General features: G+C 43.5%; 1 protein-coding gene and 1 long non-coding RNA gene across 6 annotated transcripts in view; one reads left to right on the plus strand and one right to left on the minus strand.

Moving 5' to 3' along the window:
* The window catches only part of CDK19 (cyclin dependent kinase 19), a 185,587-nt gene that overhangs the window by 26,844 nt on the left and 140,201 nt on the right, over positions 1 to 18,542 (minus strand). For both annotated transcript variants that reach the window (XM_075923110.2, XM_075923111.2), the window contains 2 exons: positions 15,552 to 15,609; positions 11,591 to 11,722 (listed from right to left, as the gene is read on the minus strand). In XM_075923110.2, coding sequence (XP_075779225.1) covers positions 11,591 to 11,722; positions 15,552 to 15,609 — 190 coding nt within the window. The remainder of the gene's footprint in view (positions 1 to 11,590; positions 11,723 to 15,551; positions 15,610 to 18,542) is intronic.
* LOC142827513 (uncharacterized) overlaps positions 1 to 18,542 on the plus strand; it is a 56,781-nt gene that overhangs the window by 25,749 nt on the left and 12,490 nt on the right. For 3 of the 4 annotated variants that reach the window (XR_012902196.2, XR_012902195.2, XR_012902194.2), the window contains exon 2: positions 3,899 to 4,040. This is a non-coding gene — a long non-coding RNA (uncharacterized LOC142827513). Of the gene's footprint in view, positions 1 to 3,898; positions 4,041 to 5,904; positions 8,373 to 18,542 lie in introns of those variants that run through there. The other variant, XR_012902197.2, reaches the window with a different exon arrangement.

Below are 18,542 nucleotides of genomic sequence, written 5' to 3' on the forward strand. Positions count from 1 at the left end.
AATTTCATATGAAGTTAAACTCATATGAAGTTCTCCTTATGATTTTATCACTTGTACTGCAAACCAATTGTAAAATCACAAATATAAGACTATTTCTTTGGGAAAAGAGGAAAGGAGGAGCTGGAAAAATACAGTTGCTTCATAAAAGTATAGGAACAGATTTTGCCACCTTCATGCCAATAAAGAGAAATGGGGCTAAGTTAGAGCTGCATGGGAAATAATGTTTAATTTCCTGATTTCCTTTTTAAACATGTTATAGTCTGAATCTGCCATGAAATATATTTCTTTGTTGTATATCTTTGTTTCAGTGGCTACCTGCTGCAAGGCGATCTAGGAGCAAAGGGCCAATTTCTACATTTATCCTAATGTAAATTCAGAAGAACTTGGTAACAGCCTGTGATGTTTTTTATAGATTTGCAACTACATAACTGACAGTCCCCTCTGCTTTTTTGTTTTGTTTTTCATAATCCTAGTATTTTAGCAACAAAGAAGTGAAAGCCGCAATACAAATTTAAAACCTCGGTACACTGCAGGTAACAAACAAGTCACTGGAAAATGTAGGAAGATTATGATGATGAAACCACGGATAAAATCACTACACTTTTTCAGTGAAGTCTGGAATCAGGAAAAGCTTCAAGAATATTAGAAAAGAGGCAGTAGAGACAAAATTAAAAAAAAAAAAAAAGGTAACCTGAGTGACCAGAATAACTGATGAATTATTGTACTCCTTCCATTGATATGCAGTTTGGTCATATTATGTTAAGCAGAATAAAATAAGTGGTTGAGGCAAAGCAAAGGGACAGGCTGCATTTTGATTAAGACAACCATGTTTCAACTAGATTTTCACCCTATGAATAACTATCAGAGCACTGAATGGCAAAAAATACTTCATAAACTTCATAGATTTTAAGAATATTTGACAGCTTCTATCCTAGTTTATTCTGGAATATTTTGAAGAGAATGTTATGCCAACAGAAATAATTAACATAATTAAGGCTCTAGAGCAAGGTACACCTGCCTATTTAAAGTAAATACAGACTGGAGTAAATAGGTTAATACTGGTGTCAAACAAAGACACCTCACCTCGTCTCTTTGGTGTTGCCATGGAATACATTATGAAAAAAAGTGCGAACATGCAATTAGGGTTTCCAGTTTTGGCTGGGTGTATTCCTGGAGGATTCATCACATGCATAATCTTTAATTCCTGCAACACAAGCATCTCATAGCTTAGCAACAGTTTAGCAGAAGAGCTTTTGCTGATGACACAGCTTATCTGGATGACCACTCAAACAACATGCAAGCAAAGTCCAAAAGGCTATACAACATTGCAAAATACAGGATTAATATAGGCTCCCAACTCAAGCTTTATGTTAGAAGGCATGCATTTGATCATTTTATTAGAAAGAATTAGGTGTCATAGTCCATGGAAAAAAAATCTTGAATTATGATTTGAAAGGGGCAGGCAGGCAGACAGGTACAGAAGGATGGCAGAGGGTAAGAATCTATCATGCATTGTGAGGAAATAGGACAGGGCATCAGAAATTACTAGAACCTGAGGAGCACAGAGACCAAGCTGAGGAAAACAACATTTTCAGATTGGAGAGATATGTACAGGGCTGAAGGGAAGTAAATCAGAGATAAATCCGCAAAGGAAATGTGAGGACAAACAGAAACATAGTTTGTACCAATCTCAAATGCCCAGAAAGGCACTAAAGATGTCTGAGGGAAAGTCTACACTACAGTAGGGATGCAAGTGGCTAGTCAAGTAGCACTGTATTAGAGACAACAAGGGGGGATGGAAGCAAGAACTAGTGCTTGGGGGGGGGAGGGGGGAGAAACAGCTTAAATCTTAAGTCCCGGCTTGCGCCAGGTCCTGGACTCATAGACTCATAGACTTTAAGGTCAGAAGAGACCATTATGATCCTCTAGTCTGACCCCCTGCACAATGCAGGCCACAGAATCTTACTCACCCACTCCTGGAATAATCCTCTCACCTATATCTCAGATATTGAAGCCTTCAAATAGTTTAAAGCAGGCGTTTCCAAACTTTTTGACAAGGGGACCAGTAAATCCATTTACGAACTTTTGGAGGATTGGTAATGTTCATTTGCATATTTGCATATTCATTAATCAAATGATGAATATTCAAATAAGTTGTTTCTGGTCCTCCCAAAACCCCCAGTGATAGTTTTCGCAAAGCTTTTGATATGGTCACCCACAATATTCTTGCCAGCAAGTTAAGGAATATGGATTGGATAAATGGACTGTAAGACCGACAGAAAGTTGGTTAGACCAGGGTTTCCCAAACTTTTTATTTTAGTTGGAACTCTTTTTTTTTCCAATACTGCTTTTTGCAGCCCAAAAATATAAACACATAAAAAACAAACTAAGAAAAGACCAGACATATAACATGTCTGGTATTTTCTCATTAGGTAAATTGAATTATTACTAGATGTATCAGTTTGTAGTTTTGAACTGCCTGGCTGGTAAATGTGCTCAGGCTGCATGTGTGTGTCTACCCACCAGACAGTTCGCAACTACTCGAGGGGGGACGGGACCAATAGAATCCCTGGGCCGGACTAACTCATGCTTTGTGCTTTGAGGGGGGGGGATAACGGGGCAGCCTCCCAAGATCTACATATGGCCTTTTGTGTGCTGTGGGGTCTTTTAGAAGGCAATCATCCCAATACAGGAATATGGTTATGCCTCCTTTCCTGAGGTGGGCTGCTACCACTGACAGAACCTTTGAAAAGACTCTTGGGGCTGTTGAGAGTGCGAAGGGCAGCACTTTGTATTGAAATATCAATCGTGTTTGGTGAATCTCAGAAAATGTATGTGGGACGGATATATGAGTATGACTATGTGAAAATATGCATCCTGGGGGTCGACGGTGGACAGACAGTCTCTCCCTTCTCTAAGGCAGGAATGATGGTGGCTAGAGTTACTATTTTGAGTCACTGGTAACATACAAAGCAGTTGAGTTTTTGAAGATCCAGAATCGGCCTCCAACCCCCTGACTTCTTGATTGTAAGGAAGTAGTGGGAGTAGAAACCCCTCCCTCTGTGCTCTGCCAGGACCTCTTCTGCTGCTCCTAGTTACAAGAGGTGTTGAGCCTCTTGTACGAGCACCTTATCATGAAAGGGGTCCCTGAAGAGAGATTGGGAGGGGAGTTAGTGGAGAGGGGTGGTGGTAAAGGGGATACAGTAGCTGGTCTGAATAATTTTTAGCACCTACTTATCTGTGGTGATGTTTTTCCATGCTGGATAAATGCTGCTAGCCTGCTGCCAAATAACGTGCAGGATATAGATTGCTGCCTTGGAGATGTTGGTGCTGTCTGACCCTTGACCTGATCTTCAAAATGCTTGGCGAGATGTTGACGGTTGTTGCGTCGTCAGGTGTTTGCAGGGCCGGACTAAGAGGTGGGCTAGCCGGACAGCTGCCCAGGGCGCCAACCTACTGGGGGTGCCCAGCTCCCAGCGGGCTGCAGCAGCCACCTGGGGCGGGGGCAGTGTTAACCCCCATAGCACTGGCCAGCAGCGCCTTTCCCCCCATGGCCTCAGGGCCCTGCACAGCCAGGCTCAGCCTGCCTTGGGCAGCCCCGAGCTGCACACCATCGGCGGTGGCTGGGCCGACTGGGCAGCGCATGCGATGTGCGTCCGCCCACGCGTTGTGTGCCCGGAGGCGGGGTTGCACATCCTGGGGGTGGGCCTGTGCATGCGTCATGCACCCGGAGGCGCCAAAATGGCTCGGACCAGCCCTGGGTGTTTGTATGCGCCTGCTTTGTCTTGATCGGCGCCTGCTATCATATTGTCTCAGCTGTTGGTTGAATGGTGTAGCTTTTATATCTATGTGTAGGTCTTCCTTGTCTCTTTCTATTCATTGTTACATTTATTCCTAGGGTCTTCAGTGTGGCCACTGAGTCCTTTAACATGCGCAGCGAGGAGTTGGTGGACTCAGCGAAAATTTTCGGCCCTTCAAATGGAAGATCCTCAACCATGGACTGGACTTCTTTTGGAAAGCCAGAGTGCTAGAGCCACAAGGTACGCCTTATTACAACGGCCAGCGCTATGGACCTTGAGGCCATGGCTACTGCATCGAGCACAGCCTGTAGGGCTGTTCTAGAGATCAGTGCCCCTTCTTTCATGTTGTCTTTATACTGCTCCTTTTTATTGTCTGGAAGATCTTAAATAAAATTTGACAATTGGTTGAAAGTGTGGTGTGTGTATTTTGCCAAGAGGGCAGTGTAGTTGTCAATCCTGAGTTGAAGGCTAGTGGATGAGTAAAGGTACCGTACGTGTGGCCTGCTGTTTGCCCTTTTGGTTGACCGCCTCAACAACCAGAGAATTCGAGGCAGTGTGGCAAAATAGAAATACTGCCCCTTGCAGAGCTACATAATACTTTCGGCTGGCCCTCTTTCCAGTAGGTGGGATTGTTGCTGGTGTCTACCATAGTTTCTTTGCCGGGTCAATGAGGCCTCATTCATTGGTATTGCCAGCCTGGTTTGTGGTGAGGCATGAAGGTTGTTCGTTAGTTTGTGTTTTGTCTCAGGTGCATCTGAGATTGATATGTCCAGTATGTCACCCTTCTAAAGAGCTCTTAGAAGGCTTTGAAGTCATCCCCTGCATTGGATGATGAGGGCATAATTGTATCCTCAGGTGATAGTGATGTGTATTGTTCAGTAGGTGGGGAGTTGATTGTTCTGTCCCCCACAGTGACATTCACATCCTCCTCTTCCTCCTAGAAGATAGAGTGGTCAGGTGATTGTGAGGAGGGAGGACGAAGGCTAGCTAGGAGCCCATGATGTGCAGGGCTGCTACAGTCAATATGCTGTTCAGGGATTTGAATACAGCCAACTGGACTATATGGGTGGTGGAAACCACTGTGGCTGTTGCCACTGTTGTAGTTGCAGGAGCTTGGGTGATGAGGCTGTAGGCATGTATGTCCCTCTGGGGTCACCTTCATCAGCGAATTGGAAATTGAGCATGATGAAAATAATAGGCTCTGTCTGGAGGTGCTTGGGGTACCATCTGTCCCAAAGAGCAGCGTGCCTGGTGTTGACCTCACCCTCAGCTCCTCTTGGGAAGTAAATTGAGGCAGCTGAAGAGGAGGGGGCATAAGAAGTCCCTGTGTGGGCTGTGCCATTGGTGAGAGAAGAGGGGAGCAGCCTGGTACTGTTACTGATGGTCTTGTCAGTGCCGAGTGTCTTCTGTGTGGATTAGCACTTCTAGCCAGTACCGGCACTTTAAGCACTTTTCTCTCCCCGCATGGTGCCGCTGCGGAGCGCACTTTGCTCAGCGCCGCTGTTAGCTGCTGAAGCACTGACAGTGGCATCAGTGGTACCGCTCTTTGTGACTTTGCCAGTGCCAGGGTGAAGCCTGTGTGCTTTGCTGCTACATCTGGCTTAAAGAGGGAAAGTCGTCCATCTTTTTGGGGACTCGGCTGGTATGTGTGTCGGCCTCATTCCCTTTCTGTTTGTCCTGTGGTTTGGCAGGTGCAGGGGTAGAATTGCAGCCCTGAGTGCTTTCTTAGCAGGGATTCAGAGTGGGAATGCTTAGACTTCTGCCTGTCCTGTTCCCTGGGGCTTATCTGAGTCTTAGCCCCTTGTAGGTGAGCATCCCCAGGGGACTTCCTTGTGGGGGGTAATTCTCTGTCTCCTTTTTCAGCAGCTGTGCCAGTCTTGTCCAGCTGCATGATTTTTATGTGAAGTTGTCTGGCTTTTTGTGTCCTGTTTGAAAGTTTCAGGCAGTGAGCACACTGTCGCATGTTATGCGTATGCCCCAGGCAGCATACGCAGCATGAGTGGCTGTCAGAAATTGAAATAAACACCCTACAGGAGTCACATTTCTTAAAGCCTGGGGATCCTGGCATGTCCCGATAAGTAATCTCTGTGTTTGTTTTTTTCAGAGCTTACTGTGAGGCGTTGGTGTGTAAAACTGGGCTCCTGTGGAGTGGGGGTCGGAGGGAGAATTGCCCTGCTCCCATTCATTGTTCTTTCAGATCCTCTCTCTCTCTCTCTCTCTTTTTAAAGTAACTATCAGCGAAAATAATCGTAACACTAAAACTACAAAGTAACCTAAACTTAAACCATGTATCTAAGGCTAATAGATATATGGGGAGAGAGCAACTGATCTATGCAACCTAAGCCAGCGGCAGTCAGAGAACTGAGGTGGCAGCTGGCTGTGTGCGTAGAGTGATGGTGCAAGTCGTCATGTGCCAATGCTCCATGTGCACAGCCAATTGGAGGGGCACTGCTAGTAAGGATCTGCCGACCGTGGGCGCAGCAGCGCTGGTGCACCTAAGGTGGAGCACCCACAGGGACACTTCTCAAAGAAGAACGTAAGTTAGATTGACTTCAACTAACCAATATATGGACAACAGAGGAAAAATAAACATGCTGTGGAAAATTAGAAGCTATGACTATGTTATCTATCACTTTTTCATAAAATGCAAATTCAAAACCACCCAGGCAATTTTCCCTCCTGAACGATTAAGTTCTATTCAATAAATGCCTTATCTAGATCAAGAGCTATTACTAAAATATTCCATCTCTTCAGAACTATGGAACTTTAAGACAAGTTATAATTATGTTTCTCAGAAAGGCATTTCAAGATGTAGATAAAGAGTTTCCTTCTTCACCAAAGGAATGTGTCTCTAATGTGTGGTCTGCAACTGAAATGGCAACTGTCCCTGGTACATTTAGCTCACTAAGACTTCTTGGTAATTGCTCACAATTCTTGAGGCAAAATTCAAGTTTGGACTCATAAGGAGCATAAACATCACAATTATCATGCTACAAACATCAACTTGCTTTCAAACTGCATAATTCCACACCCACATATCTCTCTGTTCTATTCCACATCCCCCTTCAACCTCTTCAGTCTGCCAACAAATCTGGCCTCACCACTTCTTTCGATCTTTTCTCCTACATATGCTTCATAAAATTATAGGAACAGATTTTGCCACCTTCTGAAGGGTGCTGTCTATCTTGCTACCCCATGAGTTTGGAATATACTCTCTATCCATTCAAATCCATCCTAAAGATTCACTTCTTATGTGAGAGCCACAAAAGCTAACTCTCATCAGTTTAGTGATAGAAACGTAGCCGTGTTAGTCAGTTTAAACTGTCATTACTCCATTACAAAGCAAACAAAACTCTCCAAACTACAAGTTGATCTTCTCTAGTTTGGCACCCTTGGGACCTGACTGATGCCCAACCAGAGAATTTGCCAAACCATGGGAAGTCAATATTGTCTAGCAGCATTACCAACACTTTCACTGCTTACTGGGCTATTAGAAAACATTTAGGGGTAAATTAGAGCTAAATAACAGCACAGAACACTGGGAGCCAGGGCTGGTGGCTATAAACAAACTTCATGGGGTTCCGCAAAAGTTGGCCACACCCATGATAAGTAGACATCTAGCTAATGAAAATCATGCTCAACCACAGATTTTGCCAGACCACAGGGTGCCGGACAAGAGAGGTTCAACCTACAGTACCATCCTCTGCTATTTTTACACCGAGTCTTTATATAATTTGGTGTAAATGGTAAACACCTTTGGACAGGAACTTAGTAATCTTTTGCATAATTAAACAATAATTATTTTATACTTATTAATTCTTGAAAGCACGCTCTCTCTATATCTATATATATTTACTATATATTTGAGAGAGTTTGTCTGTCTGTTTATTCAAGAACCCCTAAATAGTAAGATCTAGGACCACCAAATTCAGTATACAGCTTCCTCTTATCATAACTTAAAGCAAGGTAAGGGTGTGGCTGTGCCATGAAAATGGGATATAGCTGGAATGGATTGCGTCTCATAAAACTATTTAAAAAAAAAGACAGAATCATCAGGTAGGGGAAGGCTAAGGGCAACACCTCCCCTCCCGGACTGTTCCAGCCCCAAGCTTCCTTAGTGTATCTACTAGGTCAGTGGTCTTCAACCTTTTTACACCCAAGATCACTTTTTAAATCTCCAAACAGGCGAAAATCTACCGCCCTGCCCCTTCCTTGAAGCCCCGCCCCTTTCTTGAAGCCCTGCCCTCTCTATTCTCCTCCTGTCCATCATTTGCTATCCCCAGCCCTTACTTACACACTCTGATAAACAGTTTATTTTTCAGTTACGCGATGTATAAAATTAAAATCACGTGTTTATAGTTCTGAAATAAATGGTCTGTTTTGTATTCATGCTATTTAAATCTAAAATGAAGCATTTATAATTATACATTTTGTGGTGACAGAGTTCTGCGGCTGGGGGCAGTGGAGAGGGAACAGTGTGCTGGGAGGGCAGAGGACAGGGTTCTGCAGCAGGGGACAGGATGCCAGTGGGGACAGGAATAGGGACAGAGTTCTGTAGCTAGGAACAGGGGAGTGGGGACAGAATTCTGTGGCTGGGGACAAGGGAGTGGGGACAGAGTTCTGTAGCTGGGGACAGGGGAGTGGGGACAGAGTTCGGGGAGTGGGGACAGGGGAGTGGGGATAGAGTTCAGGGAGTGGGGACAGGGGAGTGGGGATAGAGTTAGTGGAGTGGGGTGCCAGTGGAGGCAGAGTGTCCCCTGTATCTGCCTCCTCCCAGGATTCCCCCGCCCACAGAGGGAAACCAGCGTGTGCCTGCCTCGGGGCCGACCCCCCCCCGGCGCAGGGAAGCCCCGAGCGCGCGCGCCTGCCCCGGAACCAACCCCCCCCGGCGCAGGGAAGCCCCGTGCGCGCGCGCCTCCCTCGGGGCTGACTCACCCCTCCCATGCGGTGCAAGGAGCCCATGCTCCCTCCCGCAGTACACCCGGCAGAGCAGCTAGCGCTACTTCTGGGATCGCCAGAAGTGGCGCTAAGCTGCGGGACTTCTGTCCATCCCCGGGAAGCCGACACTACCTCCATTTTCACTGAAGGTAGGTAGTGGGGCTTCTCGGGGATGGGAGGGAAATGGGGGCGGGGCGGACAGGACGCCTCGTGATCGACTGGCCGAGGCCTCACGATCGACCAGTCGATCGCGATCGACCTGTTGGTGACCACGGTACTAGGTGCTCTTTGGGAAGGGCAGAGAGACTGAAGCTATTCCCTTTTCAATTCATACAGGAATGTTACTGGCTGTTCCCCTTCCTCAGGGGGGAGTGAGGGGAAAGTGCATTGTTTACTGCATTCCTCTCTCTGGCTGGGGAGTGCAAGAGGCAGATGAACCTTGACCTGCCCCACCTGGGGGACGGGCACCCCTTTCCCCGTTGTGCCCACTGAAGCTGCAGCAGCCACACTGAGGCACTTCTCACCTGGCTCCAAGCTATTGTTGCAGAGAGGGCTGGGGTAGTCCCCTCTCTCTGGGGCAGCCTGCATACTGAACCCTTCATTTCCAGCCCCACCCCAGAGCAATGATTCAAATGAAGCATGTACATAATACTGGCTGAAACAGCTATCTGTATCTTGTGCCACACTCTTATGCAGAGGTGGAGACATTGGATTCAAATGGGTATTCCTAGTAGGAGGCTGGCACCTATAGGATACATCTACACAGCTATGCAAATTGTGAATCTTATTTCAAAACTATTTTGAAATAGAGCGTTATTTTGAAATTTGGCACTGTGTAGCCAAATTTCAAAATAAGCTATTTCAAGCCATCCCTAATCCCTCATGCAACAAGGTTTATCGGAATGGCGAAATAGCGCACCCATTATTTCAAAAAAATATTTCAAACTAACAGGCAGCATGTGTAGACATGGCTTGTTTAGACCTCTGGTATCCCAAAATAGCCATGCAGTGTAGATGTACCAATAGAGTTCTGCTGTTTCTAGGCCTACGATCCAATGGCTTAGGATCCTTCAGTACCTCAGATATAGCTTTCCTTTCAGAAGTGGAAAACAATACCTTTGTCAGCATCTTGGACTTTATTCCTTGATGGCTAAGGGACTGATGCAGGCCTCTCACTACTTACAAAACCAATGTTTAAGGAACCAGAGAGTTTGGCTACAATTGCATGCTGAAATAGCAAGGCTTGGAGATGGTTCTGATGCTCCTTGCCAGCTCTTGTGAAAGTGCTGTCGTTTGTGCACAGGGAAGCAGAATGTCTTTCCCTCAAACAAGTCACACATTTCATTTGGTTGTCCAAAGAAGAGACAAATGATAAATCTTTTAAATTTTGGTCTCCTCTCCTTCAGATTCACCACAGGATCTATAAGCTCACACCAAAGGGGTGAGAAGTAATACAAATGAACATTGGAAATAATTTTAAGGAAAATAATCTAAATTTCTAACACAAATCCTAACTAATTCAGAAATCTAACAAACATACTGAATCTTTAAAGAAGTTGACTCTGGGATGGAGAAGCCTAGGGAGGTTCCTGGTCTGTCTGCTGCCACTGTGGAAAGAAAGTAAGGCAGCTGGAGCTCCATACCCCTTTTGTAACCTTGCTGTCAGCATGTTCAGGAACCAGGAGGAGAGAGACAGCAGAGGATGCAAACACACTCCAACAGGCATTGCTATGAAACATTCCACTATCGGAGCTGCACCACCTCTATCACCCAGGAGTAGGAATATGTAAAAACCACTCAAGGAATTCTCTCTGAAACAAAACTTCTTTGTCAACATATGCTGCAGCATTTTGTAACATAGCATTCCAGTTCACTGGCTTGTTTAGGAAACATAAATGTAAACTGACAGATATTGCAACCCTATGTACTATCTTTAGGGAACACAGTATAAAACGTATGTTTATGTGTGACTGTGTTCTACTTCATAAGGGAGGTTACCATGGCTCCCCTAGGAGCTGATTATCTCTGGGACTGTAAGCAACTCCAAAAGAGTTCCACCCTCTGTGTTTTCCAGGGACAAAGAGAGGGCTTTTGATATATAAAGATAAGTTGAATAACTGGTGGCCTTCCTTGTGATTCAGTACAGGGACTGAACTTTCTGAACAAGCAAAGGCCCTATGCATTGCTGAAGTTTTGGAAGGAAAACTGGCCTATTAGGCGCCACATGTGGAAAATAGGTTATTTCTGGTACATTTAGAAAGAATGTAAGTGTATTTATTGTTTTTAATACAGGCCATCTTCGCTATAAGTCCAAGATACTTTCCAAAAAACTTGCACTTACAATGAAACAACTTAAAGCAGGACATTTTTTCCCCACAGCTGACTTCCATTTGCACAAATTAGGGTGGTTTTTTTTTTTTTTTGCATGACTTAAGAGCGGGGAATGGGAGGACTTATAACACATCAGTTCCTACAAGCATCAACGACTTTAGGGCAAAACGGATGTATACTGGGGCAATTTATATGCTTTTCCTGTAATACTTTTGCCTTATGAATAAATGTACTTGCCTTGGGAAAACTATATTGGCACTGGTAAAAACACTGTTATTGTCCTGAGCTAAGCTCAGCCCAGGCACTGGCTGTTAGGCAGACTGGCTCGCTGGGAATATCAAAGTGTGTAGCAGGGGGTTGTGCAGTCTTTAACCCTGGTCAGAAGATAGTGAGACAACAGTCCCCACCAAGAAATAGGTGACAGCTGGAGACCTGACTAAGCACTTCTGGAATAGACCACAGAAGGAATAAACCTACAGTTACACTGACACTTTAAACCACTTCCCTACACAGTAACTTACCAATTGCTTTTGTGTAATGTCTGGCGCCAAGTAACAGTTCTGGAGCTCTATACCAGAATGTTACCACAACTGGATCCAAATCTGCTAAAGGTTTCAGAGGCGAGTTGAACAATCTGGCAAAACCCATGTCAGCTGAAAAATAAATATTAAAATTGTTGTTTGAGTATACATAAGTCACATAATGACACGCAATATTTACAAGCATGGTAAGACAGATTTTTATTCGAACACGATGCAACCTAATATAATTGAACACTATAAATCATGGCTACTGAATTACTTCAGATTTTATACTAGGCTCAATTCTGTTGATTTCTATTAAGTGAGACCATTATTTAACATTTAAAAAGAGGCTTCTTTGTGGAACTGTAGCACAGTAAAATAGGGCCATAATCAAGGTGGGACTAGCAGAGCAGCGGCCTAGGGTTTAAAGGCACAGACATAGAAAAATAGGGCATTGGGGCACGCTGGGGCCATGTCTTCCTCCTCCCTGCCTTCCATTTGTGGAGTTCACCTCTTGCCAAAAACTGATGGATTAGAAGCTAGTGGGAGTTGCCCACCCTGCTTGGGCACTTGACTCTCTGTGCTGTGAAAGCCAGGACACTGGTTAGTTGCCCTGCAACCTTCTCTGCCCTACTCCCAGAGCCAGGCCACTTCTGCTAAGCAGGACAGTTAGCACAACTCCAAACTGCCTCTCAATATACTCTTGTCTCTCTCCTCTGAAGGAGCCCGATACCTGCTAACCCTTGCCTTCAGAGCCCGGATGCCATCAGATGATCTCAAGGCGAACAGTGTGCTATAGATTTATACCCTGGCTTACTGAGCAGCAATGTCCCCCATGGATATTGCTCACTTTTTATATTATTTTATTACAAATATTTGCACTGTAAAAATTATAAATAAAAAAATTATTATTCTATTCACTTCATGCAAGTACTATTGTGCAATCTGTTCATTGTGAAAGTGCAACTTATACATGTAGCTATTTTGTTACATAATTGTACTCAAAAACAAAACAATAGAAATCTTTAGAGCCTACTAGTCCACTCAATCCTATTTCTTGCTCAGCTGATCGCCAAGACAGACAAGTTTGTTTACATTTACAGGAAATAATGCTGTCCACTTCTTATTTACAATATCACCAGAAAGCAAGAACAGGCTTTCATGTGGGACTTTTGTAGCCAGCATTGCAAGGTATTTACATGCCAGATATGATAAACATTCATATGCTCCTTCATGCTTTGGCCATTATTCCAAACATGCTCCCATGCTTATGACACCCCTTAAAAATGTCTTAATTAAATTTGTGACTGAACTACTTCGAGGAGACCAGTATGTCTTTGGCTCCATTTTCACCACATTCTGCCATATATTTTATGTTATGGAAGTCTCAGGTGATGACTCAGCTTATGTTCGTTTTAAGAACACTTTCGCTGAAGATTAGGCAAAACACAAAGAAGGTACCAATGTGAAATTTCTAAAGATAGCTACTAGGGATGTTAAAGACTAGGGATGTTAAAAGCTTATCGGATAGTCAGTCAACTAGTTGATTCCCCCGCCCCCGCTTCCTCTGTTACGTAGAGGCAGCAAAGGGGAGGGAAGAGGAGGTACTTGAAAGTGGCAGCGCTGCACAGGTGAGCCTGGGATCAGCTGTGAGGCCCTGTGTGTGTGGAGTCCGGGGTCAGCTTGGGACTCCCCAGCTGATCCCGGATTCCATGGAAATGCGGCACTGGAGCCCGGGATCAGCTGGAGAGTCCCAAGCTGACCCCGGACTCCACACACACAGGGCCGCACAGCTGATCCCAGGTTCAGCTGTGCAGGGCTGCCACTTTGAACACCGCCTCGGCATTTCAAAGGGGCAGCGCCGCACAGCTGATCCTAGGATCAGCTGAGCGGCACTGCGCATGGAGCCCTGGATCAGCTGGGGAGTCCCCTGCTGAACCTGGGCTCCATGCTGTGCCGGCTCTTTGAAATGCACAAGGGCCCCCACTGGGGACTCATGTCCTTTCAAAGCTGGCACCCATGTGCAACCCAGAGTCAGCGGGACTTCCCACTGGCCCCAGGTTGCACACGGAGTTCTGCATTCCTCCTCTGAAATGTACTAGAGCCTCTCTGGGAGCTCTTGTACGTTTCAAAGGAGGAATGTGGAAGTGCCTATCGACTAGTAGAATAGTTGATGGAAATTCCATCGACTACTCGACTAGTCAATGAACTGCTAGTTAACATCTTTAATAGTTACAGCATTCCACACAAGGTGTAAAAATATGAAGTGCCTTCCAAAATGTGAGAGGGATGAGGTTTAGAGCATGCTGTCAGAAATCTTAGAAGAGTAACACTCTAGTGCAGAAACTACAAAATCCAAATCACCAATAAGAAAATTAACCTATTGTTGGCATGTAACTCAGATGATGAAAATGAACATGTGTTGATCCACACTGCTTTGTATTATTATCGAGCAGAACCCATCATCAGCATGGATGTATTCCTTTGGAACCAGGTATAGAGAAAGAAGGCACATATGAATCTTTAGTGCATCTAACTTGAAAATACCTTGCAATTCCAGCTACAGTAGTGCCAGGTGAATACTATTTCTCACTTTCAGGTGACATTGATAATAAGAAGTCGGCAGCACTATCTACTGCTAATATAAACAAACTTGTTTGTGTGAGCGATTGGCCGAACAAAAAACAGGTATGAGTGGGCTTGTAGACTCTAAAGTTTTACATTGGTTTATTTTTTAATGCAAGTGTTATACATAATTCTATATTTGTAAGTTCAACTTTCATGATAGAGAGAATGCACTACAGTACTTGTCTTAGGTGAACTGAAAAATTTTATTTTTAAGTGCAAATATTTTCAATAAAAATAAATATAAAGTGAGCATTGTGCATTATGTGTCGTGTTGTAACTGAAATCAATATATTTGAAAATGTAGAAAGTATCAAATGTAATTAAATAAATGATATTCCATTATTAGCAGTGTTATTGATTGTAATATTTGTAGTCAAGTAATTAATCACAATTAATTTTTAATCACTTGACAGCCCTATTAAGACCATAAGAATTTCCCTACTAAATAAGACCAATTATCCAGTTATCCTTTTAGTCCAGTCAACTGTCTCCAAGGGTACGTCTAGACTACATGCCCCTGGCGGCAGAGGCATGTAGACTAGACTACCAGGCATAGGAAAATGAAGCGGCGATTTAAATAATCGCCGCTTCATTTAAATTTACATGGCTGCCGCGCTGAGCCGATCAGCTGTTTGTCGGCTCAGCGCGGTAGTCTGGACGCACGGGGGTCGACATCAAAGGCATTTGTTGACCTCCCAGGTATGCCTCCTGGGATGAGGCATACCTGGGAGGTCGACAAATGCCTTTGATGTCGACCCCCGTGCGTCCAGACTACCGCGCTGAGCCGACAAACAGCTGATCGGCTCAGCGCGGCAGCCATGTAAATTTAAATGAAGCGGCGATTATTTAAACGGCCGCTTCATTTTCCTATGCCTGGTAGTCTAATCTACATGCCTCTGTCGCCAGAGGCATGTAGTCTAGACATACCCCAAGAGTCACTAGTACCAGAGCGGTAGGTAAAAGTTGCAAGAAGCCTATGTTGGGCAATTATTAACAAACATAGCCACACGGAAATTGTATTCCTAACTTTTGACAGTTAATATTTGGTTTATGCCTTGAACCATGAGTGTTTATATCCCTCACCTATAGTTATCCTATCTAGTGTAAGTATAGAAGTCCTCATTATCTATATGCAAGTCTAATAGTCGCTAAGCTCTAAAAAACAAACATACTTCTTGGCCAAAATTCAATTTAATTAGATTTTGTGCACAAAATGCTTTTATTAAGAATTCAGTAAATTTTAGAATGATCTGTTATTTTAAACTATCACATTACACAGTAAGTTAATTATTCATTGTATATCTAATGAATATATTATTGAAAGAGTTACCTATTTTGACTCTTCCTCTTTCAGGACCTTCTCCCATTACCAGAATGTTTGCTGGTTTCTGAAAAATAAAAAGCAGAATATTCACTTGCCTCACACCTTGTGAGGAATACAACCAAAGCCCAGTGTAAATTGCTCAAATTTTTAATTACCCTCATTATTAAAAATTGACACCTTGTTACTAGTCTGAATTTGTCTAGCTTCAACTTCCAGTCACTGGATCATATTATACCTTTTCCCAATAGTATTAAGACCTCTGTTATCAAATTTAATATACACAGACGGAATGCTTTACATCGAGGGGGGAACCTTTTTTGGGTCAGGGGCTGCTGACCTACAGAAAAATCAGTTGGAGGCTGCATACAAATGAGAAGTAAAATAAGGAGCCCCTGACTGAGAAGCAGAAAGACACTCTCTACATTCCCCTTGCACACCAGAGCCTAAGGGAACCCAGCCTAGTAGAGTTTGTGTGCTCCAGCCCCACAGCTGGGTGGCAGGGAGGCTGGAGCACCTGTGTGGGCTCCCTAATGCTGAGGGATTGGAATTGAGGCAAGCCAGGGGCTGCCTTCGGCCCCCACTCCTGAGGTTCCCCACCCCTGCCTTACATCTTTCACTATTAATGCAGGTTTTCTAATCCTTTTATCATTTTTTGTCACTTTTTTCTGAATCCTTTCTGATTTTTTACACATCCTTCTTGAATTCTGCACACCAAAATTGGATGCAATACTCCAGTAGTAGTGCACCTGTGCAGAACACAAAGACAATATCACCTCACTCAACAGTCCCGTTTATCCTACAATCATTTTAGCCCTTTTAGCCAGTGTCATACTGAAAGCACATATTCAGTTGATCAAGTATTAAGACACCTAAGAATTTTTCAGAGCCACTGTTTCCCAGGATAGAGTCCCTATCAAAGGCTAGCTAGTCCTTTGAGACACACCAGACAGAGCCTTGCCTGTGACCATCACACGCAGTTGGGGGAAAGATGTCTGAAGACTTAATTAAAAATGTGCAGGGGATCAGAGAGAGGACTACTTAGACCTGTGAACACAGTCTTAGGAGGAGACCCAGGAGAGAAGAGCAAGGGAAGCTTCACTCTCTTTGGGAGGGGCCTGGTAAAGTCAAGCTAGACTAGAGGATATCCTCAAAAGGCAGCACACAGTGAGGGAAACCAGCTGAGCAGAGGCAGCACAGAAAATATACCTGACCAACAGTGTTTAAATGTTGATTTTGACCTTGTGACTAAAATAAAGGCAAGAACAGAGAAGCACATTATGCACTTTCCCTTAAGGAGCTGTGTCACATTTCACACATAAGAATAAGATGCACTAGGCAGTGTTCCAGGCAGGCAGCCTGGCCAAAACTGGAAGAGGAAAGGCTTTGGCTCCGCCTTTTCCCTTCTGTCTCTACCTGCTGGCTCCTTGCCCCCCATCATGTTTCAGGGAGAGGCATGTGAACATTCATGCCTCTCCCATGCATTGCCCCTGTCCACAGCATGAGTGACTGGTTCTGACAGTTAGTGGAGGCATTCAGGGTTAACAAGGTAATCTGCAATGTAATCCATCAGGAGGGTGTACTTAGCCAAGCTGTAACAGTAGAGGAGAGATTTAATTTTTTTTAAAACAGCTACAAAACCACCTTTTGTTAGAGACTGTCTGCACATACATATATCTTCTACTCCAATTTTCTTTGCAATTTTTCTGTAGTACTTTGATTTCCTTCAATAATTTTGTCTTGAACTGTTCTCTCTTGCATTTGAGGCTGGACTGGACATGCTAGAACATGGTTACAAGGCAACTGAGGTGACAAGAACAGAGGAAGTGGCAGTAATAAAAAATGGAGGATAAAAAAACTATGTAAGATTGTAGGCAGATGAAGACAACAATAGATATGGGCAATTCTGCAGTGACTGAAATAAGACTTGTAGTAATTCATATGATAAAGAAAGGCTCATTCTAGGTCATAGACAATATTAAACCTGTGATGTCCATGGTATCTAAGATATTGGAAACAAACACATGCACTAAGGAAATCTCTTGTTGCCTAGGGAGGATAATATTTCATTCAAAGGAAATAAAGAAAGGCTATGAAAATCCCTGAATCATTTAACAATCTTATCTTAATAAAAACTGACAACACTTTTGACCCAGTTGCAGCCCAATTAATACACTATTTGCTTTCCTAAAACTCTCCCCTTACTGAAATACAAATACAATACCGTGTAACAAAGTGATATTTCTGGCTTGTGCAAGTTTAGTTGCTATAGAAACAGCAGAAACAGTAAGAGTTCCAAGTCTCACATTTAAGTTGCAAGTTATAAAAAATGAACAGACAAATCTCCAGTTGAGATGCTATGAGGTTTGATTGTATACTCCAGGAACAATTGCAAAACAAACAATATCAACAGCAACAAATATTTTGTGTGAAAAACTGAAACATGCACCAAGGGTCTAGATGCAGATATAATTTAGCAAGTCGCTTACAAAAAGTAAATGTTGCTCTATCAGTGGGCCAATAGCAATTAACAGCTCTCAGTGTGACAGAACTGGAAATGCTGAGGTAACAAGAAAAAATTGAAGTGCAAACATGTAGGTGTCCATAAGAATACTGATGTTAATTGAATCAAAGTGGCTCCTATTAAGTCTTTAAAGGAGAATGGTGGGAGAAGAAAAACAAACAAAAGTAAAATTGTCTACAATCTTGAGAGGAATACAATTAATCAGGTCACAACAGGAACAGTATTCTAACAATGGATTGTAGATTATTAATTGTAATAACTTTTATTGTTCTTGTACATAAATACAGTGACACAATTCATCAGAGATGTGATAAAGAACTATATTCCCATGAGAATCTCCTTTGGTTATGTGGCTTTCCATATACTATTCTTTATTGTTTGTACCCAAACAAATGTGTTTCCCTGTTGAAATGTACCTCTGGACAATGAATGATCTGAAATAGGCATTTTCTATTGTAAAAAAATATTTTTCTATA

This window comes from Pelodiscus sinensis, chromosome 3 (assembly GCF_052426305.1).
Source record: "Pelodiscus sinensis isolate ZL-2025 chromosome 3, ASM5242630v1, whole genome shotgun sequence".
Lineage (NCBI taxonomy): Eukaryota > Metazoa > Chordata > Testudines > Trionychidae > Pelodiscus > Pelodiscus sinensis.